Source organism: Notamacropus eugenii, chromosome 3, assembly GCF_028372415.1.
Source record: "Notamacropus eugenii isolate mMacEug1 chromosome 3, mMacEug1.pri_v2, whole genome shotgun sequence".
NCBI lineage: Eukaryota > Metazoa > Chordata > Mammalia > Diprotodontia > Macropodidae > Notamacropus > Notamacropus eugenii.
The window spans coordinates 184,502,560-184,530,401 of NC_092874.1; the positions used below are offsets into that span (position 1 = coordinate 184,502,560).

At 36.2% G+C, this 27,842-nt stretch overlaps 1 protein-coding gene across 4 annotated transcripts; it reads left to right on the plus strand.

The window, feature by feature from the left end:
• The first annotated feature begins 10 nt into the window (after positions 1 to 10).
• RECQL (RecQ like helicase) lies at positions 11 to 27,456 on the plus strand. 4 transcript variants are annotated; one of them, XM_072653543.1, is made up of 18 exons: positions 11 to 145; positions 1,296 to 1,368; positions 6,377 to 6,478; positions 6,834 to 6,921; positions 7,322 to 7,358; positions 9,999 to 10,196; positions 11,274 to 11,453; positions 13,382 to 13,488; positions 14,773 to 14,971; positions 16,110 to 16,276; positions 21,312 to 21,393; positions 22,619 to 22,767; positions 22,858 to 22,975; positions 23,500 to 23,638; positions 25,262 to 25,353; positions 25,858 to 26,077; positions 26,366 to 26,495; positions 27,072 to 27,456. In XM_072653543.1, exons 5-18 carry the CDS (start codon positions 7,343 to 7,345, stop codon positions 27,240 to 27,242), a joined length of 1,968 nt encoding a protein of 655 aa, XP_072509644.1. In that variant the 5' UTR covers positions 11 to 145; positions 1,296 to 1,368; positions 6,377 to 6,478; positions 6,834 to 6,921; positions 7,322 to 7,342; the 3' UTR covers positions 27,243 to 27,456. The 4 variants fall into 4 exon arrangements, with proteins under 4 accessions (XP_072509644.1, XP_072509647.1, XP_072509645.1 ...); XM_072653544.1 differs by having other exon boundaries at positions 134 to 353; XM_072653545.1 differs by lacking the exon at positions 11 to 145 and adding an exon at positions 372 to 468.
• Positions 27,457 to 27,842: the final 386 nt, after the last annotated feature.

A 27,842-nucleotide genomic window follows, 5' to 3' on the forward strand; every position in this document is an offset into this window, starting at 1 on the left:
GTAGGGCTTTGGTCCGCCCCTAGGACCAATCCGGGGAGGGTACTCCTTCTGATTGGCTGTAAGGGTCGAGCCAATGATCGTGCGCCGTCGCGTTTGACTGAGAAGAAGACTTCCGGCAGAGTGAAGCTGTCCCGAACCGCTGAGGGTGAGTAACTGGCCCGGGATGGAGATGCTGGCCTTTGGGTCAGAACTGGGCTCTGCTGTTTGTTGTCCGGCGGGAAAACGGCAGCGCCGAAGTTGCTGCTTTGGACTCTTGCAGCGATGCTGTCTTCGTTAGCAACTGAGGAGCACTGACGGGGCCGCGGGGCCCTCCCCTTTCCCTCACCCCATCCTCCCAGTCGGCGGCCTGGCGGGTGACTCATTGACCGGGCGGGCCTGGGTTTGGGCTAATATTAGGGAAGCCACGGTGTTGCTGGAAGGAGCCGCCTGTGGGCCACCCGAATCATTTGGGAAGGCCGCTTAGGACAGGTTTTTGTTTTCCCTTTTGGTGGCTTGTTTGGGAGGGAGAGTTACGTGCTTTTCACGCCAGGCACAGTTTTCGAGAGCTCCGGTGCAACTTGTGAGGCCTGTCAGGTTGTGTTCTTTATCAAGCCGCTACCGATGCGTAAATAGCACAACTTGGGGTAATTTGGAGATGAACTTTTGTCCAGCTAGCCCTTCTGTGCCTTATTCTGAGATTCTGTATTGATGCTTTGTTTCCGTATCAGTCATTTCTGGATATAACCAGGGTTGTGCTGGTAAATAACGGTCGGCTTGGGGCGGGGCAGGGAGAAGTACCCTGGATACATATTTAAATTTAATCTACATTGTTGACGCTTTCTTCATTATTTTCCCAAGTCGAGATAACCGACCAAACAATCAAGATCCAATTTGTCCTATTTGCCACTTTCAAAAGTTTTAATCGTAGGCAGACCCCTGGATTTGTAACCCTCCCCCTCTCCTACATTAAGTTCTCTTGTAGTAAAGAAAATCACTTAAACAAAAACATACAATATAGTCGGTGTATGTGGCATTGTCAGACTCCCCAGAAGGAAAGTATGTTTTTTTAGCTGTTCTCCCTGACGTTTACAGTATTGTCAGCAAGACATCTATCTGTGGTATGCAGATATACATATCCAACTTTTATATCTCTTCTGAGTTCCAATACCATGTCTCTAATTGCTTTCTAGACATCTCCATATGGGTAGAAATGTCCCTCATAGGCATCTCAAATTCACTCTGTCTAAAGCAGAACTCCTTATCTTTTTCCCCAAAAATCTAACTCTTTTTTAACATCTTTGTTTTTTTCTTTTCAGCCCTGGACTCTAACCTGTCAAGATCTTTTGAAATCCTGGATTTGCTATTCAGTGTGTTAGTTATTCCTCCCAGGTTTGTGTAACTTGTAGATTTGATAAGCATTCCATCTAAATCATTGTTAAAAATGATAGGCTATCATATATCCCTGAGGCTCTCCATTAGAGACCTTTGTAGAACCATTAATCGTTAGTTTTTGGATCCAGCCGTCCAACTAATTTTGAATTCATCTTATGTTATTGTCTAGCCTACAACTCCATCTTTCTATGAGAGTAGCCTGAGAAATTATAAAATTTTGCTAAAATCTTGGTTAAGTATATCAAGTGTTCCCTTGACTACCATTTCAGTAAATCTGTCAAAAAAGGAACTGACGTTAGCATGTTAAGACTTTTTTTTTATGAAATCGTATTGACTCTTTGTGATTACTTCTTATTCTCTTAAGTGTTCAGTAACCATCTTTTTAATGACACATTCTAGAATTTTGCCAGGTTATCTAAGTCAAGATCACTGGTATATAGTTTGTAGACTCTATTTCTCTCCCCTTCAAAAAAAATTAGAGCATTTTTTTTTTTTAATTCTCTGGTGCCTTTCCCATGTAGTTTGATCTTTTTTTTGTAGCAAATATTTTCAAAAATTTTAAAATTTACTTAGTACTTTATTTTCCCCCAGTTACATGTAAAAACAATTTTTAACATTTGTTTTTAAAATTTGAGTTTCAAAATCTCACCCTCCCTCCCCATTCCCCTCGTTGAAAAGGCATGCAGTTTTATACAGGTTATACATGTGTAGTCATACAAAACATATCCGTAATAGTCATGTTGTAAAAGAAAACAGACAAAAAAAAAATCAAGAAAAATAAAGTTAAAAAAGTGTGCTCCAATCTGTATTCCAACACCATCAGTTCTTTCTCTCAGGATTGATAGCATTTTTCATAAATCCTTCAGAGTTGTCTTGGATTGTTGTATTGCTGAGAATAGCTAAATCATTCACAGCTGATCATCTCACAATATTGCAATTATTTCACTTTGCATCAACCCATGCATGTCTTCCAGGTTTTTCTGAGAGTATCCTGCTCATCATTTCTTATACTACAGTAGTACTCCATCTTAATCACATGCCATAACTTGTTTAGCCATTCCCCAGTTGGTGAGCATCCCCTCAGTTTCTAATTCTTTATCCCCCAGAAAAGAGTTGCTATAAATATTTTTGTACATATAGGTCTTTTTTAATTTTTGTTTTTTATTTCTTTTGGGATACAGACTTAGTGGTATTGCTAGGTCAAAAGGTATGCATGGTTTTATAGCACTTTGGGCATAGTTCCAAATTGCTCCACAGAATGGTTAAAGCAGGTCACAACTCCACCAACAATGCACTATTTCTCATTTTTCCCACATACGGCCAACATTTGTCATTTACCTTTTCTGTCTGATTAAACAATCTAATAGATGTGAAGTAGTATCTTAGAATTGTTTTAATTTGCATTTCTTCAGACATTAGTGAGTTAGAATAGTTTTGTAAATTTGACTCATTTCTCTTATGTGTTTGAAAAATGAGGCCTTTATCAAAAAAACTTGCTTCAATTTTTTTCACAGTTACTGTTTCCCATTGTATTTCTTTGCATCCCATTTCCCCATTCCCCTTTATTTTATTCTTTCTTCTTTCACCCTGTCCCTCCACAAAAGTGTGTTTTGTTTCTGTCACTCTCATCCCTCTTCTCTTATTCTCTTCCCTTCCTACTTTCCTGTTGGGTAAGATAGGTTTCTTTACCCAAATGAGTATGTATGTTATTCCTTCTTTGAACCAGTTCTGATTAGAGTAAGGGTCACTCATTCCCTCGCTTTCTCCTCTTCCACTCCACTGTAAAAGCTTTTTCTTGCCTCTTTTATGTGAAATAATTTACCCCATTCTGTGTCTCCCTTTCTCTTTCTCCCAATACATTCCTCTCTCTTCCCCATCAATTTTATTTTTTAGATTCATCCCTTCATATTCAACTCACACCAGTGCCTTCTGTCTATACATGCTCCTTCTAACTACCCTAATAATGAGAAAGGTCTTATGAGTTACAAGTACTATCTTTCCATGTAGGAATATAAACAGTTTAACCAAAGTCCCTTGTGATTTCCTTTCCTGTTTACCTTTTTATGCTTCTCTTGAGTCTTGTATTTGAAAGTCAGATTTTTCTATTCACCTTTGGTCTTTTCATCAAGAATGCTTGAAAGTCCTCTATCTTGTTGAATATCCACACTCATTTTTGCTGGGTAGGTGTTTCTTGGTTTTAATCCTAGCTCCTTTGCCCTTCAGAATCTTTTATTCCAAGCCCTCTACTCCTTTAATGTAGAAACTTCTAAATCTTGTGTTATCCTGACTTTGGCTTCACAATACTTGAATTGTTTCTTTCTGGCTGCTTGCAGTATTTTCTTTTTGACTTAGGAACTCTGGAATTTGGCTGTAATATTCCTGGCAGTTTTAATTTAGGAATCTCTTTCAGGAGGTGATCAGTGGATTCTTTCAATTTCTATTTTACCCTTTGGTTCTAGAATATTGGGGCAGTTTTTACCTTAATTATTTCTTGAAAGATGAGTCTAGGCTCTTTTTTTGATCATAGCTTGCAGGTAGTCCAATAATTTTAAAATTATCTCCCTTGTATCTATTTTCCAGGTCATTTGTTTTTTCAGTGAGATATTTTACATTGTCTTCTATTTTTTCATTCTATTGGTTTGGTTTTATTGTTTTTTGATTTCTAAGAATCATTAGCTTCCATTTGCTCCATTCTGATTTTGAAGAAATTATCATCTTCAATGCACTTTTGAACCTCCTTTTCCATTTGGCCAATTCTGCTTTTTAAGGCATTCTTCTCCCCATTGGTTTCTTGGATCTTTTTTTTGCCATTTGGGTTAGTCTATTTTTTAAGGTGCTCTTTTCTTCGGTATTTTTTTGTATCATTTTTATTAAGCTGTTGATTCATTCTTCATGATTTTCTTGCATCACTCATTTCTCTAACCAGTTTTTCCTCTACCTCTCTTATTTGATTTTCAAAATCCTTTTTGAGCTCTTCCATGGCTTGAGATCAATTTACATTTTTCTTGGAAGCTTTGGATGTAGGAGCTTTGACTTTTTTTTGGCTTCTTTTGAGTATGTGTTTTATCTTCCTTGTCACCATAGTAACTTTCTATAGTTAGAATTCTCCCCCTTTCCCTGCCCCCGTGGTTTGCTTATTTTCCTAGCCTATTACTTGACTTTTAACTGTTTGTTAAAGTAGGGCTCCACTTCCAAGGTAGAAGATGCACTGCCCCAAGCTTAAGGAGTTTTGTGCAGCTGTTTTCAGAGATACTTCTAGTTTTCAGTTCTTCCAAGGTGGGATGATCTAAGGAGAGGTATTTGCTCCTCTCTAGGCCTGAGCTCTGGTCTGTGGGAGACCACAAGCACTCTTTTCTCACTTGGCACTGTGAGGGGGTCCTCATTCTACTGTGGACACAAACTCTGCTATGTTAGTGCTCCCACTCACTCTGAAATTGCCACCCAGGACTGGGACCAATATCATCAAAGCAACAGAGTCCTACATTAGTGCTAGCAAAAAGACCTCTGTAATCTTCTGACCAGTTGTTTGACCCCTTTACTGTCTGTGGGCTGAGAGCACTGGAAGCTGCCTCTGTCACTTCAGTCACTCCTAAGGCCTGTTTCTGGTTTCTTGGGTCTAGGACTGTGGCCTGTGTTGGACGGTACTCCATTCTCACCCAAGTGCAACAGACCTTTCCTCCTGACCTTCTTAGTTGTCTTTGGGGTCTATGGGCTGAGAGGTCTGGAAGCCACTACTGCTTCCAGTGATTTAGTGGCCCTGAGGCCTGCCCTGGATTTGCTGGAGCCTGGTCTGCAGTGGTGTGATCTTAGCTGGATTGTGCATCTTGGTGTACCAGATGCTTCCTGCTGACCTTCCAAGTTGTCTTGGACTGGAAATTTGTTTCACTCTATTTTTTTTTTGTGAATTCAGCTGCTCTAGAATTTGTTTAGAGTCATTTTTTAAAGATATTTGGAGGAGTTTGGGGGAGAGCTAAGGCGAGTCCCTGACCTTACACTGCCATCTTCTGTTTTTTTTTTTTTCAAGATCACTAGTTGTGCTCAGCACTCATACCTACCAGTTATTTCATTATCAAAAGGATGCTGCTTTAGAACTTGTGTTATGAACTCATCAAGGATGTTTAGGTGCTCTCTTATCTCCTTATGTAGCTTGCACATCAGTTTTTTACTAGTGATATTATTTAATTTATTCTAGTTCAGAAAGCATTTTTATTGCCAGATAAAATAGCAGCAGAATTAGAAATGAGCGTTGGTACTTTTTTCTGTCTCTAGTTTCCACTGTGTAGTCTGCCTTGAGCAGTAGTCCTGTACTATCTTTGGTCCCCATATGTTCCTCAGTATTTCAATGACTTGTGATTTTGTTGGTGTGGCAACACCTTCTACTGATGTTGATCACAACTTATCTGTAGCTTTTAGTTATAGGAAGGTAAATGACTTGCCTATGAGCCAAACACTAGTAAATGAGAAATAGGACTTGAACCGAAATCTTTTTGACTCTGTCCATTATGCTTGCTGCCTTTCTAACTTAAAAAAAGAAATGGTAACAAAAACTATCTTTTATAATATCAACTTCAAGAGAGGCAGCTAGATGGACATGGAAGGATTCTGATTTTTTTTTAGTGGATCAGAATTAGAGGTATATGTGATTTATGAGGTCTCTGTACAGTCTATAAGCCGTTGACTTTCCTCACTTTTAATCTTCTTCCAGTATATATTTTTTCCTCTTTTTTTCCTTATGTTCAGCTTTGCATTGAAGTTACCCAATTTTAAAGCATATACTGATTGGATTTGTAGGGTCTGATTGAATTCTTTGTAGAATTTCTCTACCTCCTCATCCTTTGCAACAGATGTTGGTACTAACTGTAGTTGTATTCATACTGGTTGTTTTGCAAATGCTTCTCATGACCACCACAATATGAGATGACCAAATGTCCCATGAAATATTTTTTCTTGTCCTTCCATGCATGAAAAAATCAGACATTGCTAACTCCTTTATTTGTCTTTGCAGGGAGAACCTATGAGCCACCCTTATGTTTAGCTGAAACTTCTTTTTGTTATCTGGTTTCATTTATAGCAAGAATGTCAGAATTGACAGAATTCAGTTTTTCAGGTAACATATCCTCTTGTTCATCTGTGTGATTCTGTCCTTTCTCTGCCACCTTGCTACCGTCACTGCAAACTGTATCACACAGTATTGGGGGATCATTTTATACTTTTTCTGTTTCTTGGGTTGCCATGACAGAAGCATTTATTGCCAAATGGCTAGCAAGTGTGTGAAATGTCCCCTTTCTTCTCCAACTACAACAACAAAAGCCAAGTACCTTGGGGATGACAGGAGAGGGGATGTTCCTAGGGGATAGTCTTGAAAAGTATGGGGGAATCTGGATCTTTTTTCTTTTTTAATTAAGCTAATTTTAATGTATTTGTATATTTTCTTTTTAATAAAACATGGTTTTCATTTGCAGTACAAGTCTTCATTTACCTATGGAAGCTTCTTTTATTGTAGACCGATTTACAATCTCCATAACAAGGTGCCTTCATTGTAATAAAAAGGTCTGTTGCTTTTTCTGTTTTTCATTGTGATAATGTTAATATGTGATAATAATAGCAACAATCTTGTCTTCATCCAGACAAGTGTACTAGGACCTTTGATTATTGGTAGGCAACTATAGATTGGTCTTTAGTGGGAGAAGAGAACAGTCATCTCAAAATAGATGAAATGACTGGGAAGGGATAGTGCTTGAGCAGTATTTTAGAGGAGGGAAGAGAATTTTCTTACATCCTCACTACCTGGGAGATGGATCCTCAGCTGGAATAATGTTTCTTAGTTAGGGCTTTTTATAAGTTAGGAACAATTCACATATTCATTTTCTAATGTTTATCAATGAAAGTACTATTAATGCATAGAAAATAAGACTTCAAAATTTATTAATCAGTCTTTCTTTTTCTTCAGGGATTGTAAAACGTTTTGAAAATGGAATCAGTTTCAGGTAGGTTGAAATAATTACATTTTTTTAGTTCTGATTTATTTCTAATTCTGCTTACTTCAAATTTAAACATGCAGAAACATTTTCAAATCATAAGCAATAGCCATTATCAAGGCTTTCTGGAGATCATAGTAAATATGGACTTGACCACAGACTTGAGTACCCATGATATGTGAAAAATCTATATAAGCACGAACTCTCAGGGACATACAATATTTTGAAATGATACATCCAGGTTCTACCTTAAGGCTCATTCTGCCATCCTGAAGACTAGGCTGGAGTTAGTGATAAAAAGAAGTGCTTAAGTTTTAAGAGCCTAGGCCTTGTCCTTCATTTCTTTTTCTCAGTTACTATTATCATTACTTTTTGATTCAGATTCTCTAAGTATGTAAGCTATTCCTGAAAAGTAAGTTTGGTTGATAGGATAAGTTAATGAATGACTGCCTCAGAACTGTATGATTTCTTTTGAACAGCCCAACTTGTTGACTTTGTGTATTTATTCAACAGATGTTTACTATATCATGTTAGGCACTGGGGAATACAGAGACAAAACTGGAACAATTTCTTCCTTCAAGGAACTTCTATTCTGTTGTGGGGAAGGGGAGCATGAATACAGTTAAATAAATACAAAGTGGGTATTAAGTAATCTCCCAGGAGTGAGGAAGAGCACCACTGGCAGCTAAGAGATTAGGCTAGGGCTCATGTAGGACACGTCATTTGGGCTGAGCCTTGAAGGAAGCTAGGAATTCTGTGAGATAGAGGTAAGGAGAGAGTACACTGCTGTCGTGAAGGACAGTCTGTGCGAAGATACAGAAATGGGAATGCATATGGAATTGTATATATGGGGAACAAGTAGGCAAGCTTGTTTGGCATTTATAGAACAGAGTCTCTGAATGTACAATAACTCTGGAAAGGTTCACTGGAGCCAGATTGTGAAGGACTTTGAATGCCAAATGGAAGAGTTTGTATTTTATCCTAGAGGCAATTAGGAGCCACTGAAACTTTTTGAGAAGAATAATGATATGTTCACACCTATGCTTTAGGATTATCAATTTGTAAGCTCTTTGGAGGGGGAAGATACTTGAAGTAGGAGGACTAATTAGAAGGGTATTCCAATAGTCCAGGCCTGATGATAAGGTGGATTTGAATTGGGGTGGTGACCAAATGAATGGAAGAAAAGGAAAGAATGTGATATATGTAGAAATATTATGAATAGGGCTTTGCAGCTGATTGTATGTTTGAGTTAAAAGAGAGTGAATATTTAAGGATGACTCCAAGGGTTGTCATGGATGGCTGGAATGATGGTGGTACACTTACCAGAAATGGGAGGATTTTAGAAAGGGTAAATTATAAAAATACAGATGAGAAGTTTGGTTTTAGACTTGTTGAATTTAAGATACTTATGATACATTAATGTTTAATAGACACTTGGAATGTGGGATTTGAGCTCAGCAGAGAAATTAGGACTGAATATTTAAATCTGAGAGTCCTCTTCATAAACATGCTAGTTGAGCTCAGGAGAGCTCTAGGATCATTAAAGAAAGAAGAGAAAGAGAAGGTGGCCAAGGTGGTACTACATGTAGGGACTGAGACATGGATTTTGATCCAGCAAGGAAGACTAAGGAGTAATTAAACAGGAAGGAATAGAATCAGGAGAAATCAGTATCATGAAAACCCAAGAGAGTATCCAGGAGGAAGAGGTGGTTGACACTGTCAGATACTGCAGAAAAGTCAAGAAAAATGAGGTCTGAGAAGAGGCTGGTTATATTGGGCAATTAAGAGACCCTTAGTAACTCTAGAGAGAACAGTTTAATTGAGTGCGTAGAATAGAAACCCGATTGCAAGGGTTTGAGGAGTGAGAGGAGATGAAGTGGAAAAATAAGTATTGACAGCTTTTTCTCAGTTTGACTGAGAGGGAGGAGAAATGTAGGCAGATAGTAGTCAGAAAGCTGACACTATAAAAGGTCATCCAAGGTGGTGTCTTGTTTATTTTGTAGTGTAGTTATTATTATGTTATATCAAAGTCATGTGGTAGCAGTTAATAATAGTGAAATTGAGATTGAAGGGTTGTAAAACTATGACACTGATTGTTTTGTATACCTTTATTTGGATACATTGGAAAACATTAGGGATACCTATGAACAGTTTCCAGTTGTCAATTGAATGAACTATTATGGGAGAAAACCCCTTCCTGTGCTATATCTTGGTAATTTCAGTGTTGATATTGACTAAAACTATACAGGATGGCATTTTTTTTTTATTAGAGTTAATGAATTGAAAAGATAAGAAACCCCAGGTAATACATAGTTTTTCTTGTTGTGCCTCTAGGCACATATAACAAGGTTATAGTCGTGAACCCTATTTATCACTAGGTTAATAAATATATAAATACATTGATGTGATTGACATTATTATAGTAGTTAGGTATGGGAAATTTCAAATTCCATGTTTTAAGGTCTGGTCATTAGAATATAGGTGGTGTAGGAACTCTTGATTACCCTCCTCTAGCCTCATTTGGGTAATTCTTTTATTTTGTGTCTCCCCATAACTTGGTTGCTGGGCATCATGTAATAAAGTCACTAGTACACTCTGAGGTTTGATAAATTCTTTATGGTCCTTGTGAACCTCTTTTATTTCCTGTAGAGCTAAGTGAGGAATTAGATTCTGTCACCAGTGAGCTGCAAGCAATAGAAATTCAGATACAAGAACTTCTGGAAAGACAGCAAGAACTTATTAAGAAAAAAACTGCCCTAAAGAAGAAAATTAAAGACTCTCTAGAAGATTCAGGTGCCGGGACAAGCTCAGAATTGGATTCTTCACCTGAGGGCTGGAATAAACAAGGTTTTACTTTTTATCTTGCTGAGGTTTTTTTGGGGGGCGAGGGGAAGGAGATAATAAACTGACATTTGAATTACTCTATTTAGTATGATACTTTTCATCAGTCTTAGAAAGGTTATGCTGGTCAGCCCTTTCAGGGAGTAGGGGAAAGGGAGAGTTAGATATGGGTGTGGGATACAACTTTGCAGATTCTTGTGAATTTAGTTTTCATGGTTTAGATTTTGTTATTTTTTTGGAAAGATATAGTAAAATTTGGATTAACTTCCATACTTGCAAAATTTGCTTAGTGTTAACTAAGCTTCCTGCTTGAATCTTGTTGAAAGCCTTTTTAATATATATTTACTATATTCTTGTAATTGAATCTTTGATAAATCAGGATCTTGCAGTATTTTAGTGATGTCACTAGGAACCTCATTGATAACTTTCAGAATATTAAATATACAAAAAGTATTGAAATCAGGTAAAGATTTTAGGGCTTATCCTAAATTATTCATTATCATTATTTTACTAAGTCTGAAATAACTTCTTTTCTTGTGCTTTGTTTCTTTTGAAAATGAGCTGTATAGAAAAAAGTGTCACCATTTAAGAGTCTTGGTTAATTGGCTTCCTTTTATTTGAAGTAAAAAAAAAATTGATAAATATTTATTAATTGTGTACTGTGAGCAAAATGTGCTAGGTTTTGTTATTTCTCAGTGCATCATACAACCTGTATTGAAATATAACTATCAGAACATTCCAAAGTAAAACAAAAAATGTTTAATCATGGTTACCATACTTAGTATGTTAATTGGGAATTGCCAATATTTTTAGCTTTATCTGAATGAAAAAAATCTTTTTTTCCCATATTTATTTTATTGACCTTGTTTGACTGTTTCCTAAAATAGTCAGGTTAGTCATAAAAATAAATCAATATTTTTGATAAAAGAGTGGTTCCTGAAAAGTTAAAAAATTATTGCACTTAGTTCATCTGTATTTTGTTAATGTATATTGCATATGTTTTAGAAAAACACCCCTCTGATTATTTTGTTGGTTTTAAGTGTTCCAGTGTATAGAATTTATTTTGTGTCTTTCTCATCCTAGATTTTCCGTGGTCTGGGAAAGTTAAAGATGCTCTGCAGAATGTCTTTAAACTGCAAAAGTTTAGGCCTCTACAGCTTGAAACTATTAATGTGACAATGGCTGGAAAGGAAATATTTCTTGTGATGCCTACAGGAGGTGGAAAGAGCTTGTGTTACCAGTTACCGGCAGTATGTTCTGATGGTATGTGAAAGAAAAATTAACTAAAATTGGGAGGAAATGTGATTTTCTTTCATATTAGTTTGTATATAGCTTTAAAATAATTTCTAAATAGAGCAATAATTTTGCAAAATTTTTTGTTGAGTACATCTCTGCAGAAATTTACCTATTAGTTTAGTTGTTTTTTTAAATCAATTTTAGGTGATTCTTTTCCCCTTAGGAAAGTGTTTTCATGTAGACCTTGAAACATAACTATTAGAAGGGCCTCAGGGTATAGTAGGAGTATTGGACCAACACTTTGAAAACTTGCATTTGAGTCACAGCTCTGCCACTAACCAATTGTATGACATTGAACAATTGAACACAAAACTTTTCTGCTTTATCTCTATAAATTTGGAACAATATTATCTGTCATGTTTATCTTAAAAAATTTTTGTGAGAATCAGTTGAGATAAGAGATCACTTTGAAAACTGTATAGCACTAAGTAAGTGTAGGGTAACTTAAGTAATTATTATTCATCTTCTGTTAAAGTCCTATTCTGCTACCTTAATATGGAGGTAACCCTGGTTTCTGAAAGGATGTGCCAATGGAATGCAAGCTCTTGTAAATTCTGTCAACCTAGAAAAGCCTAATGATATGCATGACCTAATGATACATGTTGTCAGAGAACCAGCTAAGAAGCTAAGTGGCACAGTGCATAGAGTACTGGGCCTAAAGTCAGGAAGACTCATGTTGACTTCAAGTCTGGCCTTAGTCACTTACTAGCTGTGTGACTCTGGGCAAGTCACTTCACCCCGTTTGCCTAGTTCCTCATCTGTAAAATGAGCTAGAGAAGGAAATGGCAAATCGTTCTAGTATCTTTGCTGAGAAAATCTCAAATGGGGTTATAAAGAGTTGGACCTGACTGAAATCAATATTAACATCATCATGGGACTGACAACCAGATATTTTTTTTTTTGGTTAGAACAACTCATGAAGGCAATATTAAGATTACATTCTATTTCAGTGAAGGAAGTGTGTGCACTGATTAAATCCTGGAATCTTGAAGTGTTGAAGTAAGCATTGTTCTTCTTATTAATACTGTTCAGAGTTTTTAAGACTGTGTCAATCTTAGCTATGGGAAGGAACATAAAAAAAGGAAAGGCTATAGTTTTCAGAAAAAGCTATTAATTTAATGTCTTCACTTGGACTCAAACCCAGCAATGAATGTAGACTGATATGATGTATTAAATGCTACCATGAAATGAACATTTATAAATTTATAGGTTGCTGTTTTCTTTTTTGTGTAAGCTGTAGGCAGGCTCCTTGCAGATACCCTTCTACAGTATCCATATACATCACCTTAAAAGTTTGATCCAAAGATGTTATTGGCATGACTAATACTCTTGAAATATTACTCATATTTCGATCTATATCTATATCTTTGTGTGTATATGTGTACATATGTATGTTTGTATATATCTATATATATCTGTGCTTAATTGTAGCCTTCTTGGGGGCTTACAAAGAAAGAAGTGCATAGCAGACAACAAAAAAAAACTTACAAGGACGTAAAGATGGACAGCTCTGAATGCAATGTGTAGTATTTATTATATAGGCTTTCTTGAAATGGAAATTTATTTTTATATATTTTGAATCTTCTCATGTTCTGCTGTGCACATGGCAGTGCTTTTTTTTCTTATATTTTGTCTTTAAGTTTCAATATTTAAGTTTGCAATATGTTTCTTTTTCTTATTGTGTATTTAAGTTTTAAAAAAACCAAAATGCTGTAAATTGATCATTCAAAAAAGTGTTTAGAATATCAGACTATATTGGAATACTGATAAGACAAGAAAAATGAACAAATATTAAGACTTCTGCATAGTTTTCAGATTTTTGCCTGTTGGCCCATATTTACCTAATAGCAGACCGAGGATATTGTAAAGTTTAAAGCAGAAATGTTATCTTTCAGGTTTCACACTTGTGATCTGCCCTTTGATTTCTCTTATGGAAGATCAGTTAATGGTTTTAGAACAACTGGGAGTTTCAGCTACTTTGCTAAATGCTTCCAGCACTAAGGTATGTTTTGGATAGGTATTAGAGGTAGGTTCATAGTCTCTTGTTCCTCTAAAGCTATACATTGGTAACTTGTTATAATTAGAATCCTATAGTAATAATAAGGGATATGTAATTATGCAATAAACAAATGAAAAATAATTTATAGGCAAGATAGCTTGCTCTTAAGGAGTTTATTCTGTGTAGAGACTAAACACATATGCATCATAAAACATTTTCCATTTTTTTCCCATTCTCCCATGCTCATCTCCCACTTTTACAAGAGGTTTGGTAAGAATAATGCTTTAGGTGATCTAAAACCTAGGTAGATTAAAAATACCAATCAGTCCAGGGATTCTTGGCCTTTTTTGTATCATTGACTCCATTGTCATTTTGAAGAAGCCTAAACATGCCTTCTCTCAGTAATGTTTCTTAAATCAATGAAGAAAATACAAAATTTCAGTTAGAGATTAGTGAAAATTAAAAGGTATTTTTTCCCCATCTAAGTTCACAGATCCCTTGAAATCTACTAATCCCTTGGAAGGCTGAGGACCCAAGGTTAATAACACCTATTCTAGACCTTGCTCAGTTCATTCCTTTGTCAGCCCTTCTAAAGCAGGAGTTCTTTAACTTTTTTTGTGTCAGGTGAAGCCAGATGCCTTTTCAGAATAATATTTTAAATACGTAAAATAAAATGCATAGGATTCCAAAGGAAACCAATTATGTTGAAATAAATTAATCAAAATATTGGGTGAGGGGAAAGGTCACAGGCCCCAGATTAAGATCTCCTATGCTAGATGTTTTCCTCGACAGAATTAGAGTCTGGCTGCTGATATGCTGCTGGGTAAGTAACATGAAGAGGAAGGATGATGGAAGTGGCATTATGAGATTTCTGACCTGCCCTTTCAATAGAATTAATTTCTTAAGCCATCTCCCCGTACCCTTTGTGCATTATTTGTTTTTCAGTTATCACATATTATTTTATAATACATGTTTATGTCATATTGAATTAGATTATGAGTGCCAGACCATGGAACCTGCTTTAATTCATTCTTTGTATTTCTCAGCATCTAGCATAAAACTCTGAATATTGTATACATTTTAAGACTATTTATTAAAAGTATTTTGAATGAATGCGATTTTGTCTGCTGAGGATATGCTGGAAGAACCTGAACTGTATAATAAGGAATGTTTTTACAATAGTAAATTGTAATATGTAGTAGTAGCAGTAGATTATAATAACTAATGCCTTTACTAATCATTTTAGCAAAACAGTAGGTTTTTAAAATTTCTGTTTATTTATAACAGGAACACGTAAAATGGGTTCATGCTGAAATGGTAAATAAGAACTCTAAGCTAAAGCTCATTTATGTCACCCCAGAGAAAATTGCTAAAAGCAAAATGTTTATGTCAAGGCTGGAGAAAGCCTATGAAGCAGGACGATTTACTAGAGTTGCTGTGGATGAAGTTCATTGCTGTAGTCAATGGGGACATGATTTCAGACCTGGTATGTCTTGTCTACCTGTATTTAATACTAATCATATAGTTTATGGTCTAAATATATACCAGAAAAATAGATGCCTGCAATAGACTTGTGGCTGGTCCCTCTGCCTTGTTTTTCCCCATTCTAGTCCATCTTCCATTCAGTTGTCAAAGTGATCTTCCTAAAGTACAAAGCTGACAATATCATACCTCAGTGAGTAAATTCTTGTGGTTCCCTATTGCCTCCAGACTCCAATGTAAAATCCTGTTTGGCTTTTAAAGCTCATCATAACCTGATCTCTTCCTACCTTTTCTATATTCATAGACCTCACTGGCCTTCATGTACTCTTCAATCAAATGACACTGGCCTCCTTGCTGTTTCATTTACAAGATACTCTGTGCATTTTTACTGACTGTCCTTCATGCCGGGAGTGTTATTCCTCCTTAGCTCATTCTCCTGGCTTTCGTGGCCTCTTTCAAGAAGTCTTTCCCAGTCCCACTTAAAGCTAGTGCTGTTTTTCTGAAATTATCTCCATTTATCTTGTTTGCCCATAATTGTGCACGTGTTCTTTCACCCATTAGATTGTGAACTCCTCAAGGTAGGGACTGTCTTTGGCTCTTTTATCCCCAGCACATAGTACAGTTTCTGGCAGACAGTAAGTGGTGTAAAAATGCTTGTTGACTAGACTTCTGAATCTAGGACACATCTTTCCTTTTTTTTTTCAACAGAAGATATTTTGAGAGAGTAGAATATTTTGTCAGATGCCTCACTAAACCTGGCCAGAAGTAAGTTGTTCCTTAGTTCTTGATGTTTACCCTCTGACAAAGAAGCTCTTCCTGAAGAATTTGTTAAATTCAATTCTGGAGGCAAATACTACTACTTAGAGGCAGCTGAGGTGGCCAAGTGGGTAGAGGAAGTCTGTGTTTAGCCATTAAAGGACAATAATATTTGCATTACCTACTTCACACGACTGTTGTGAGGAAGGTGCTTTTTTAGGCTCAAAAGCACTAGAGAAATGTTATTCGTAATAATACTTCATGTAGTAATTGAAATCAACAATTAATTGTATTAATTCATACATTGTTACAGTGTGTGACCTACTTTAATTTTTGCAGGTGGGGAAGGATGCCTTTAACAGTTTTTTTCCCATTTTTTTTTCCAGATTATAAGGCACTTGGTATTTTAAAGCGACAGTTCCCTAATACATCACTAATTGGTTTGACAGCAACTGCTACCAGCCACGTTTTGAAGGATGCTCAGAAAATTTTATGTGTTGAGAAGTGCTTTACATTTACTGCATCTTTTAATCGACCAAATCTTTATTATGAGGCATGTAAGCTTTTATGTGAATTGACTATACTACATGAAATTTTAGTAGAGAAGACTTACCTTTGCCTTTTTTTTACAAGTACGTGTGTGTGTGTGTGTGTGTGTGTGTGTGTGCGTGTGTAAAATTGCTGTAACTAGAGAATGAGCAAATATTTAACACAACTTTTCAAATAGTCTCATGTGGAACCTGAGAGGCTCTCTAGTCCTTACCAATAACTGGATAAATTAACCCTTCTACAACATACCCAGTAAGTAGTATGTAGCCTCTTCTTGAACTCTGGTGAACATCACTGTACCTTCTTCTTTCTCAGGCCTCTTGTTATGCTGTTGGATAGCTTGAATTGTTAGGAAATTCGTCCTTAAATCAAGCTAAAGGCATTGTCTTGGAAGAGAGCAGCCTCAGTTGAGTAGGGGGGGTTAGATGACGGGATTGAAAAGTAAGATGCATACAAGAAGTAATGGAGGTAGTGAGTCTAGGCAGCTCTTTCTGAGAATTTGACTCTGAAAGGGAGAAGAGATTGAGGAAATGGAACATCAAATGAAGTGTTTTGTTTGTTTTAAGTACTGGAAGAGACCTGGACACTTTTCTAGCAGCTGGGAAGGAATTAGTGGATGAGGACAGTTTTTTAGAAAAGAGAGAGGGAGGGCGGAGCCAAGATGGTGGAGTAGAAAGACGCACATACACATAGCTCCGAACCCACAACCCATAGAACATCTGTAAACAGCAACTCACTGCAAATTCTGCAGCACCAGAGGCCACAGAACATTGGAGCGAAGGAGATTTCTGTTCCAGAGGGACCTGCAAACCTCTCGCAAAAGGTCCTTTGTGCCGTGGACTGGGTGCCGCGGACTGGGCGCCAAGCACAGCCCTGCCGTGGCCACAGCACCGAGAGTTGCAGATCCGAGCAGGTTTCAGGGACGGGATCTCCAGCCGCCGCGCGGGTCCCTCCACCCACAGGTGATGGGGGTCGGTGAGAGGGTCTCTTTGGCGGGTCGAGAGGGGAGTGGGGTGCCCCCATAACTCAGGCCCCCTCGGGAGGCAACAGTGGAGGCGGGAGTAGACCAGGGCTCCCCAAGCAGGCAGGAGCCCTGATCCATTGTTGAAGGTCTCTGCATAAACCCCCTGAGGGAACTGAGCCCGTGAGGCAGCCCTGCCCTGACCTGAGCATCTGAACTTAATCTCACGCTGAATAGCAGCCCTGCCCCCGCCAAAAGCCCCCAGGCTGGGAAGCAGCTTTTGAATCTCAGACCCCAAGCGTTGGCTGGGAGGATCCAGAGGCGAAGTGGGTGTGAAGAGAATATTCTGAAGTCAAGTCACTGGCTGGGAAAATGCCCAGAAAAGGGAAAAGAAATAAGACTATAGAAGGTTACTTTCTTGGTGAACAGGCATTTCCTCCCTTCCTTTCTGATGAGGAAGAACAATGCTTACCATCAGGCAAAGACACAGAAGTCAAGGCTTCTATATCCCAGCCCACTCAATGGGCTCAGGCCATGGAAGAGCTCAGAAAGGATTTTGAAAATCAAGTTAGAGAAGTGGAGGAAAAGCTGGGAATAAAAATGAGAGACATGCAGTCAAAGCATGAACAGCAGGTCAGCACCCTGCTAAAGGAGACCCAAAAAAATGCTGAAGAAAACCCTTCGAAAAATAGGCTAACTCAATTGGCAAAAGAGGTTCAAAAAGCCAGTGAGGAGAAGAATGCTTTCAAAAGCAGAATTAGCCAAATGGAAAAGGAGATTCAAAAGCTCACTGAAGAAAATAGTTCTTTCAAAATTAGAATGGAACAGATGGAGGCTAATGACTTTATGAGAAACCAAGAAATCACAAAACAAAACCAAAAGAATGAAAAAATGGAAGATAATGTGAAATACCTCATTGGAAAAACAACTGACCTGGAAAATAGATCCAGGAGAGACAATTTAAAAATTATGGGCCTACCTGAAAGCCATGATCAAAAAAAGAGCCTAGACATCATCTTTCATGAAATTATGAAGGAAAACTGCCCTGAGATTCTAGAACCAGAGGGCAAAATAAGTATTAAAGGAATCCACAGATCACCGCCTGAAAGAGATCCAAAAAGAGAAACTCCTAGGAACATTGTGGCCAAATTCCAGAGTTCCCAGGTCAAGGAGAAAATATTGCAAGCAGCTAGAAAGAAACAATTCAAGTATTGTGGAAATACAATCAGGATAACACAAGATCTAGCAGCTTCTACATTAAGGGATCAAAGGGCATGGAATAGGATATTCCAGAAGTCAAAGGAACTAGGACTAAAACCAAGAATCACCTACCCAGCAAAACTGAGTATACTACTTAAGGGGAAAAATTGGTCTTTCAATGAAATAGAGGACTTTCAAGCATTCTTGATGAAAAGACCAGAGCTGAAAAGAAAATTTGACTTTCAAACACAAGAATGAAGAGAACCATGAAAAGGTGAACAGCAAAGAGAAGTCATAAGGGACTTACTAAAGTTGAACTGTTTACATTCCTACACGGAAAGACAATATTTGTAACTCTTGAAACTTTTCAGTATCTGGATACTGGGTGGGATTACACACATACACACATGCGCACACACACACACACACACACATAGAGACAGAGTGCACAGAGTGAATTGAAGAGGATGGGCTCATATCTTAAAAAAATGAAATCAAGCAGTGAAAGAGAAATATATTGGGAGGAGAAAGGGAGAAATGGAATGGGGCAAATTATCTCTCATAAAAGAGGCAAGCAAAAGACTTATTAGTGGAGGGATAAAGAGAGGAGGTGAGAGAAAAACATGAAGCTTACTCTCATCACATTCCACTAAAGGAAGGAATAAAATGCACACTCATTTTGGTATGAAACCCTATCTTACAATACAGGAAAGTGGGGGATAAGGGGATAAGCAGGGTGGGGGGGATGATGGAAGGGAGGACATGGGGAGGACGGAGCAATTTGAGGTCGATACTCATGGGGAGGGAGAGGATCAAAGGAGAGTAGAAGTAATGGGGGACAGGATAGGATGGAGGGAAATATAGTTAGTCTTATACAACACAACTATTATGGAAGTCATTTGCAAAACTACACAGATTTGGCCTATATTGAATTGCTTGCCCTCCAAAGGGAAGGGGTGGGGAGGGAGGGAGGTAAAGAAGTTGGAACTCAAAGTGTTAGGAACAACTGTCGAGTAATGTTCTTGCCACTAGGAAATAAGAAATACAGGTAAAGGGGTATAGAAAGTTATCTGGCCCTTCAGGACAAAAGAGAAAATGGAGACAAGGGCAGAGAGGGATGATAGAAGAGAGAGCAGATTGGTCATAGGGGCAATTAGAATGCTTGGTGTTTGGGGGGGGAGGGGACAAAAGGGGAGAAAATTTGGAACCCAAAGTTTTGTTAAAATGAATGTTAAAAGTTAAATAAATTAATTTTAAAAAAAAAAGAAAGAAAAGAGAGAGGGAGAGAAGAAATGATTAAGATGTTAACTATTTGGTAGAACTTAAAGCAAAGGAAGAGAGAATGAAGGATAATGAAAGGTGTGAATTCCTTCAGGAAATGTACTACCTATATTTTGTTTATTTGTGTAGAGACAGTTGAAGTTATGGGCTTTTTTGATGGCTTTTTTCTTAGATTTTTTTTTTCTCCTGTGTATTTTGGGGCAACCCTACTACTATTCTACAATGAAGCTTGTCTCTGTGGTAGCTATAGCTTGGTGGATAAAGAAAAGCAGTTTTCTCTCTGCCCTTCCCTTTTCAGTTTAAAGCTCCTTTGGTTAAAATTTCTAAGACTCCATGCTATACCAGCCCTTGTGACATCAACTCTCTTTCTTTTTAGGGACCCCATTATTCCATTATTTGAAGCTGTAACCTATAAGTGTGTATATCTCTTGTGTATTACAATCTTTTTTTTATTAAATTTAATTAATTTATTTATTTAACTTTTAACATTCATTTTCACAAAATTTTGGGTTCCAAATTTTCTCCCCTTTTGTCCCCTCCCCCCACCCCAAAACACCAAGCATTCTAATTGCCCCTATCACCAATCTGCTGTCTCTTCTATTATCCCTCTCTGCCCTTGTCTCCATCTTCTCTTTTGTCCTGTAGGGCCAAATAACTTTCTATACCCCTTTACCTGTATTTCTTATTTCCTAGTGGCAAGAACAGTACTCGACAGTTGTTCCTAAAACTTTTGAGTTCCAACTTCTCTTCCTCCCTCCCTCCCCACCCCTTCCCTTTGGAAGGTAAGCAATTCAGTATAGGCCAAATCTGTGTAGTTTTGCAAATGACTTCCATAATAGTCGTGTTGTATAAGACTAACTATATTTCCCTCCATCCTATCCTGTCCCCCATTACTTCTATTCTCTCTTTTGATCCTGTCCCTCCCCATGAGTGGCGACCTCAAATTGCTCCGTCCTCCCCATGCCCTCCCTTCCATCATCCCCTACAATCTTTTATTAGAGTTCATCAGACCTTGTGTTTTCCCAAGGACTGTCAACTAAAACCAGCCTCTAATAGGAAATGTAGAAATAGGATAAATTCAAGTGTATACAATTTAGACATATTTTCTCTTTTGGGGAGGTTAGTATTCACTTTACAATGAGACCTTAGGTGTTATAATGGAATGCTTATTCTTGGCTGAAATATGAATATAGATTTGTTAATAGTTCCTTGTTTGGCTCTTAATTATGCACTATATTTAAGCATAAAATTTAGACATCTTAAAATGCCCTTTAGGGTTACTACTCTATTTTCCATTATTTTCAGATTAGTCTTAATAGGATTAAATGTATTTTATTATCCTAAGCAGTGATTTATTACAGAATTTCATGATCTAATGAACGTGACATCCTAAACTTCATAACTGGCCCTCTCTTTTGTAGTAAATTTAAAAAATCATGACTAAAAACAAACTCCAGGGGGTGGCAGGAGAGAGCCATATGAGGTGAATAAAGGAGAGGATTATATGTACTGTGTTTATGAAAGTTTAGTAAAAAAAAAAAAAAGTTGTGTCAGGATGATGATTTAGTGATTGCTTTAAAGTTAATGTATTTTCTAGGTTCGTCAGAAGCCCTCAAACACTGAGGATTTCATCGAGGACATTGTGAAACTCATTAACGGGAGATACAAAGGACAGTCTGGTAATATAGGAAAAATAACAATTTTGAAGACTTAGCAATGCCTTCCCTGTAAAAAGTGGAAACTGAAGTTGGTTGTTTTCTAATTGGAAACTTAATAGGTTATAATTTAGGACATAATTTATTTTTTGCAAATTTAGAATGTAATAGTTTAGTTTTATTCAACTCAGTCATAGATTTTAGAAAAAGTATGTAGAATTGCTTGGATGCATCTTTTGTTTGTAGTAAAATTAGTTTCATTTAGTTCATCTGGTTTCCTTATGTGAATTATAATTAATTAACGTTTATTGAACATGTATTATATGCATATTTCCTGTGCTTAGAACAGATGATTAAAAACCTTTAATGTAGTCTGTGTTCTCAGAGGACTTATTCAAATTTCAGAAATAGACTCTAACTATAAAAAGATAAAAAGCAATACAGAGTAATTTTTTGGACAACCAAATGAATTATATTGAAGAATACTACAACAGTTTTGAGAAGGAAGTGGCACTTGCCCTGGAAGTTAAATGGAATCTAGAACTTATCATTCGAAGGGCAAAGATAAATCTAAAGTATGCAACAAAGAAAACAGAGACCAGCAGGAGCAACATCAGTTAGTAGTAGGTTACTATAATAGTTGTATGATAATGTAACACAGAGGCTGGATTGAGGTGGTGGTAGAGAGAGATGAGAGAGGAAGACTTAAACCTGGATGGGGCCAGTGATGGTAAGGATGTGTGTGGGAATGTTGGCTTCCAATTGGGGGAAGATTAGGGAGCATTCCAATGTATTTTATGCTTGGTAAACTTGTCCACAATTTTGGTAATTCCATATTAATAAAGTACTTTTTTTATATCAGGATTTAAAAGTCTATTCCCTTTTATTCCAACTACTTCATTTGTATGTGGTCCATTATATCAGTTATCCATTACACTAGTTTCTTCCTTTATATTCAGCATATGGCTGATATAATTTTAGTTATTAGGAGCTCAGGAATGGGAAAAAGATAAATAAAGCAGACTCAATTCTCCTATTTTGGATGAGTGGATAAGTGAAATTGAGAGCCTATTTTCAGGCATTTAAACACTATAGCTTTGGGCATCTCCATAATTTTCCTTTAGCTAATATGTAGTTTTATCAGGATCTTTTGAAAATTTCCTTTTAATGGTTTAAGTTTAATTTTAACAGAGTTGCTTTTTTGAGGCAAGCTGGCATTTGTAATAAAAAATTTTGCATTTTTATACAGGAATCATATATTGTTTTTCCCAAAAGGATTCTGAGCAAGTCACAGTTAGTTTACAGAAGCTGGGCATTCAAGCAGGTGCTTACCATGCAAATATGGAACCAAATGACAAGACTGAAGTTCATAAAAAATGGTCAGCAAATAAAATTCAGGTTAAGTATATATTTATCAATGGAAACATACAGGGATTTTGAAAATAATCACAATTTTACCTAATAATTAAATTGTTGGGAATATTTCAGGTAGTAGTGGCAACAGTTGCGTTTGGAATGGGAATTGATAAACCAGATGTGAGATTTGTTATTCATCATTCAATGAGCAAGTCCATGGAGAATTATTACCAAGAGAGTGGACGTGCAGGTATCATAGAATATATATATCTAAGAATTAAATACTTTATATGCAGAGCATTGTACTTAATATTGATGTAGTCTATACCAAAATATTTTTATTATTCATCTTTAATTCTTAATTCAAGAGAGAATTTAAAATATGTTTTCTTGGGTAGTTTTGTATCCAGGGTTATTTGCAAATACGGAAAATTTCAACATATGTATTTGGTTATTGTCATATTTTTGTATTTATATACTCCTGCATCCTTAATTTGCTAAGAAAATTTGTTTTGCTATCTTTTCCTGTTCGTCACATTACTGGATTAGTTTAGATTTTAGATTTAACAGCGTCACGTATTGAATAGTTTTATTTATTTGATGATAACTACGTAGATCACCTATCACACATATGGGAGACTTTTTAGTTGTTCAGTTCTCCATTCCATAAAAAGTTGCCAGTTTTCTTTCATTAAAGTTTTTTTCATGTTTGGGCTAAAACCATTTGTGTTTAATTCAGTATTAAGAGTAACATTTCTGTCTAATATATCATAGGTCGAGATGACCTGAAAGCTGACTGTATTTTATACTCTGGTTTTGGAGACATATTCAGAATAAGTTCAATGGTGGTAATGGAAAATGTAGGTCAACAGAAACTTTATGAAATGGTGTCATACTGCCATAATATATACAAGTAAGTTTTATTTTTACATTTATGAATATATATATATTTTATAACTTCTTAGTTAAAACTAGTCATTTACACAATTACCATTTAATAAGTGTCAGGCTTTTTGGGGTTGTCTAAAGAAACAAAGACAAAAATGAAACGATTCCTTCCTTTTGGAGCTCACAAACCATTGAACAATTCTGTGATTTAAAAAGTTTTTAATATAACTTTGAAAAGAGAATTGTATACAGATACATGAAATTGTCCATTGTAGATGGATTGCAAAATAGATTGTAAAGTGGAATCACTATACAAATATATATGAGTATATATGTAAAGGAATAAATTAATGGAGCTTTTAAAGTAGTTCTTATTTTGCCTCCTAGCATGTGTGATACTTGATAGGTGTAGGCACGTCTTATCTGTATTCCAGTTGGCCTTACTTATGTATTTGTTTTCCCATTTCCCTTGTGTGAACCCTAAAGCAAAAATGGTTCGAACCCTTACTACCTGTCTTATAACTCATCACTTTTTCTTTATACTAATCAGACAATTGAGATCAATGCTGTCCTATGAATCATTCTGGAATTGTCTATAAGAACTAGAAGTAGTGCATTTCTGTACAGTGTCTTGCCTACCTAGTACTCAATTGTGTTTGCTGCCCCAAAATCTACTTCAAGTTTCATCATAATTCAGAGTTAAGACTTCTGTAGGATTTGAACGATGGCCAAATTGAAGCCTTTTCAAATAGAAAAGATCTGAAAAATATCTGAAAATATTTGGTTACTTTTCTGAGTTTTATTTAAATAAAACAAGTTTTTTCCATTAGAATTGTAGATGTCTTTATAAACTGCTACAACAGACTCCTGAACTGAATAATTATGTATCAAATAATTATATATAGGTTTGAATTTTTGTTATTCCTACGCGTTTTCCTGTTGCATATAATAATAATACTGAGAGAAAGATAGGGAGAGGGAATTTTTTTTTTCTTTTTAGAACTTAAGTGGTTCCAATAAATCATTGTTGTTTAGTCGTGTCCAACTCTTTGTGACTTCAGTTGGGGTTTTCTTGGCAAAGATACTGGAGTGGTTTGCAGTTTCTTTCTCCAGCTTATTTTCCAGATGAGGAAATTGAGGCTCATGGGGGTAAGTGACTTGTCCTGGGTCACACAGCTAGTGTCTGAGGCTGGATTTGAACTCAGGTCTTCTTGACTATGTACTCTACCACCTAGCTGCCCCCTTCATAATCACCCTATTCCAGTAAATCATACCTGAGGTATTAAAACTCAACCGATGACATTAGAGTTAGCAAAAAGAAAAAAAAAATTCTGGTCGTTACTTCATCTCCCAGGTCCTTAGTTTCCTAGTAAAGTCCTATATTATACTTCCCCAGGGAGAATGTAAGCTCTTTGAGATCAGACTTGTTTTTGTTTTTGTATCCTCAGTGCTTAGCATAGTGCCTAGCATATAGTAGACACTTAATGCTTTTGGAATATTTCTTTTATTATTTTATTGTGATAACAATTTAAAACAAAAGATAAGACATTTTAAAATTTATCCTCTTACACTTTGAAATACTTTTGCTTAGGAGATCTTTGTTAAGCTATTGGCTAATGCTTATCAATTATATTTCTACTGTTTTCAGATGTCGCCGTATGCTGATAGCTCAACATTTTGATGAAGTATGGAATTCAGCAGCTTGCAACAAAATGTGTGATAACTGCCGTAAAGACATTTGTGAGTTCATTGTGGAATTTTTTACTTTTAAACTAAGTAACATGATTTGAGTTTGGGACTGCATATAGCAAACATATCTAGAACATGAGGACCTTAGAGTGTGATCTAACAATCAAAGGGGGAGTTTTGCTCTGAAAAATTCTATTGTAGGCAAAAATAAGGTTTTAAATAAAGTTGAAGAAGGTATCATTGATAATGATTTTAGGAAACTAAGCCTATGGTTAATGTCCTTCCAAAATTGCATTTGCCATTGGAGATAGTGAATGTAAGCATCTTTCAGATAACTTTTAGGGAAAGTTACGTAAAAAAGGGACTAACAGTTAGGTGTGGTGTTTATCATTTACTAACCATCTGTAGCCAATGAATAGGAGAGACAAAAATAGATAAAAACCGTAGTGAGCCCATTCTGGTCAATTACCTATGTATTTGTAAGCCAATACTTCACATTTTTGTATAGTTGTTCTAATCTTTATTCACTCTGTATGGATATCTCTTTCTTTGTAGTATTTGAAAAGAAGAATGTAACTGAGTACTGCAGAGATTTAATCAAGATACTGAAGCAAGCTGAAAAACTAAATGAAAAGCTAACACCACTGAAACTTATTGATGCCTGGATGGGAAAGGGTGTAGCAAAATTGAGAGTATCTGATGTTGTTTCCCCTAAACTTCCACGTGATGAATTGGAGAAAATTATTGCTCACTTCCTCCTACAACAGTATCTTAAGTATAAAACAAACTTACTATTTTTTGCAGTTTTTTTTTAAAGCTTCTTAGTTGCTTTTGATGCTATGAAAGATGCTATGAAAAGTTACTTGAACAAATTTAAAATATTCATAAGAACTTGATTCTTATTCCTGAAAAAAATTTCTTTGGAGATTTTAAAAGTCATTACCTTAAAAGTTACCTTTAAGAAGTGTTTGTCATCATATAATATAATGCTTTCATATATTTACTTTTATTATGTTTGTGACTTATTCAAATGCCTTTATGACTGGACTTTTTTCTTTTACAGAGAAGACTTCAGTTTTACAGCATATGCTACTATTTCATACTTGAAAATAGGCCCTAAAGCTCATCTTCTGAATAATGAGGAATATGTAATTACTATGAAAGTAAAGAAAGACATGAAGGGTTCTTTGAAGGTACTGTAAAACTGTTAAAATTCTTATTGTTTATTAAGAATATAGATTCCTCTTAAACATAGGACTAATTATTATAAGCTCTAGAAGGGCAGAGAGCATTTCTTATGTTATGTCTCCCTCAGAACTTAGCCCAGTGCTAAATAAAGATTTCACCTTACCTTATTAACAAAGTATTATTTGAGGCCTAGAAGGCAAACTTTCATTTGGAAGAGATGATAGTTCATGGTTTTTGTTTAAGTTACAACCCATTTTAGCTTTCTGTAGAGCTGCTGAGTAACGTAATTCCCAGGTACCAGTCACTGGTTCTTGTATGTTTTAGAGTTCTTTGCTGTCTCAGGAAAACATAATCCCAAAACATACTGGTAGTAAGATGAGGATAGCTGAGCAGCACCCATGTAACTGTGATGCTTTAATAACAAAGTCTCTTTAAATACTCTTATGCTGGCCTGCTTTGAGACTGGAGACATTTCAATATACTAATGATGCAAAAGGATTCATTATTATATGTTATCTAACTACAATTTTTATAATGTAAAACAGTTGAATTTTTACCTGCATTATTTTCTGGATTTACAGGTTGAATCACCTCAGGTTTCTAATTCTGAAGCAGAGAGAAAGATGGAAGAAAAATATTCGGGTAACTGCCAGAATATAGATGTAAAGAAGTGTGGAGGTGGGCTTAAACAACCTCATTCAGAGAATACAAAGGCAAAGAAAAGGAAGCTAGACAACACAGTCATTGACTAAATTTTCCAAAAGAAGCAAAGTTGCACTCACCTCAACAAAAGATTAATTTTTGAAGTGTTTCATTTTATGTACATGGAACTACATTTTCAGAACCTTAAGCAGTTTTTGGATGAACAGGTTTTATACTTTTTGAAATATTTCTGATTTAAGATTATGAACCACTTGATTTGGAAAACAGAAAACCATCCAATAAAATGAAGTACCAAAAAAAAAAGTAAATTTTTTTGAACATTGTTGAATGCCCTGAATATGTAAGATTTGCTCAATTGCCATATTACTATACAGCCTATATTTTTAATAACACACTAAAGGTGGATTAAAAACAGTGTAGTGGCAGAAAAAGCAATGGCCTTGGAGTAAGAGAACCTGGACACAAATGCCACCTTATATGGTGACTACCTATATAAGCTTGGGTGAGTCATTTAAACTGCCACTAGTCTCTCAGTTCCCTCATCTATAAAGTGAGGGGAGATTGGACTAGATCAGTGGTAAAACTCAAACAGAAATGGGGGCCACCAAACTGTATATAAAGATATCTGAACATACATAATGACTTAGAAAAACACATGCTAACATTATGCTTTATTATATTTTTATTAT

Coding starts and splice junctions, on each gene's coding strand:
- RECQL (XM_072653543.1), top strand. Junction 21,394..22,618: donor GAGATACAAAGGACAGTCTG/GTAATATAGGAA, acceptor ATTTTTATACAG/GAATCATATATTGTTTTTCC. Junction 22,768..22,857: donor GGTCAGCAAATAAAATTCAG/GTTAAGTATATA, acceptor GGAATATTTCAG/GTAGTAGTGGCAACAGTTGC.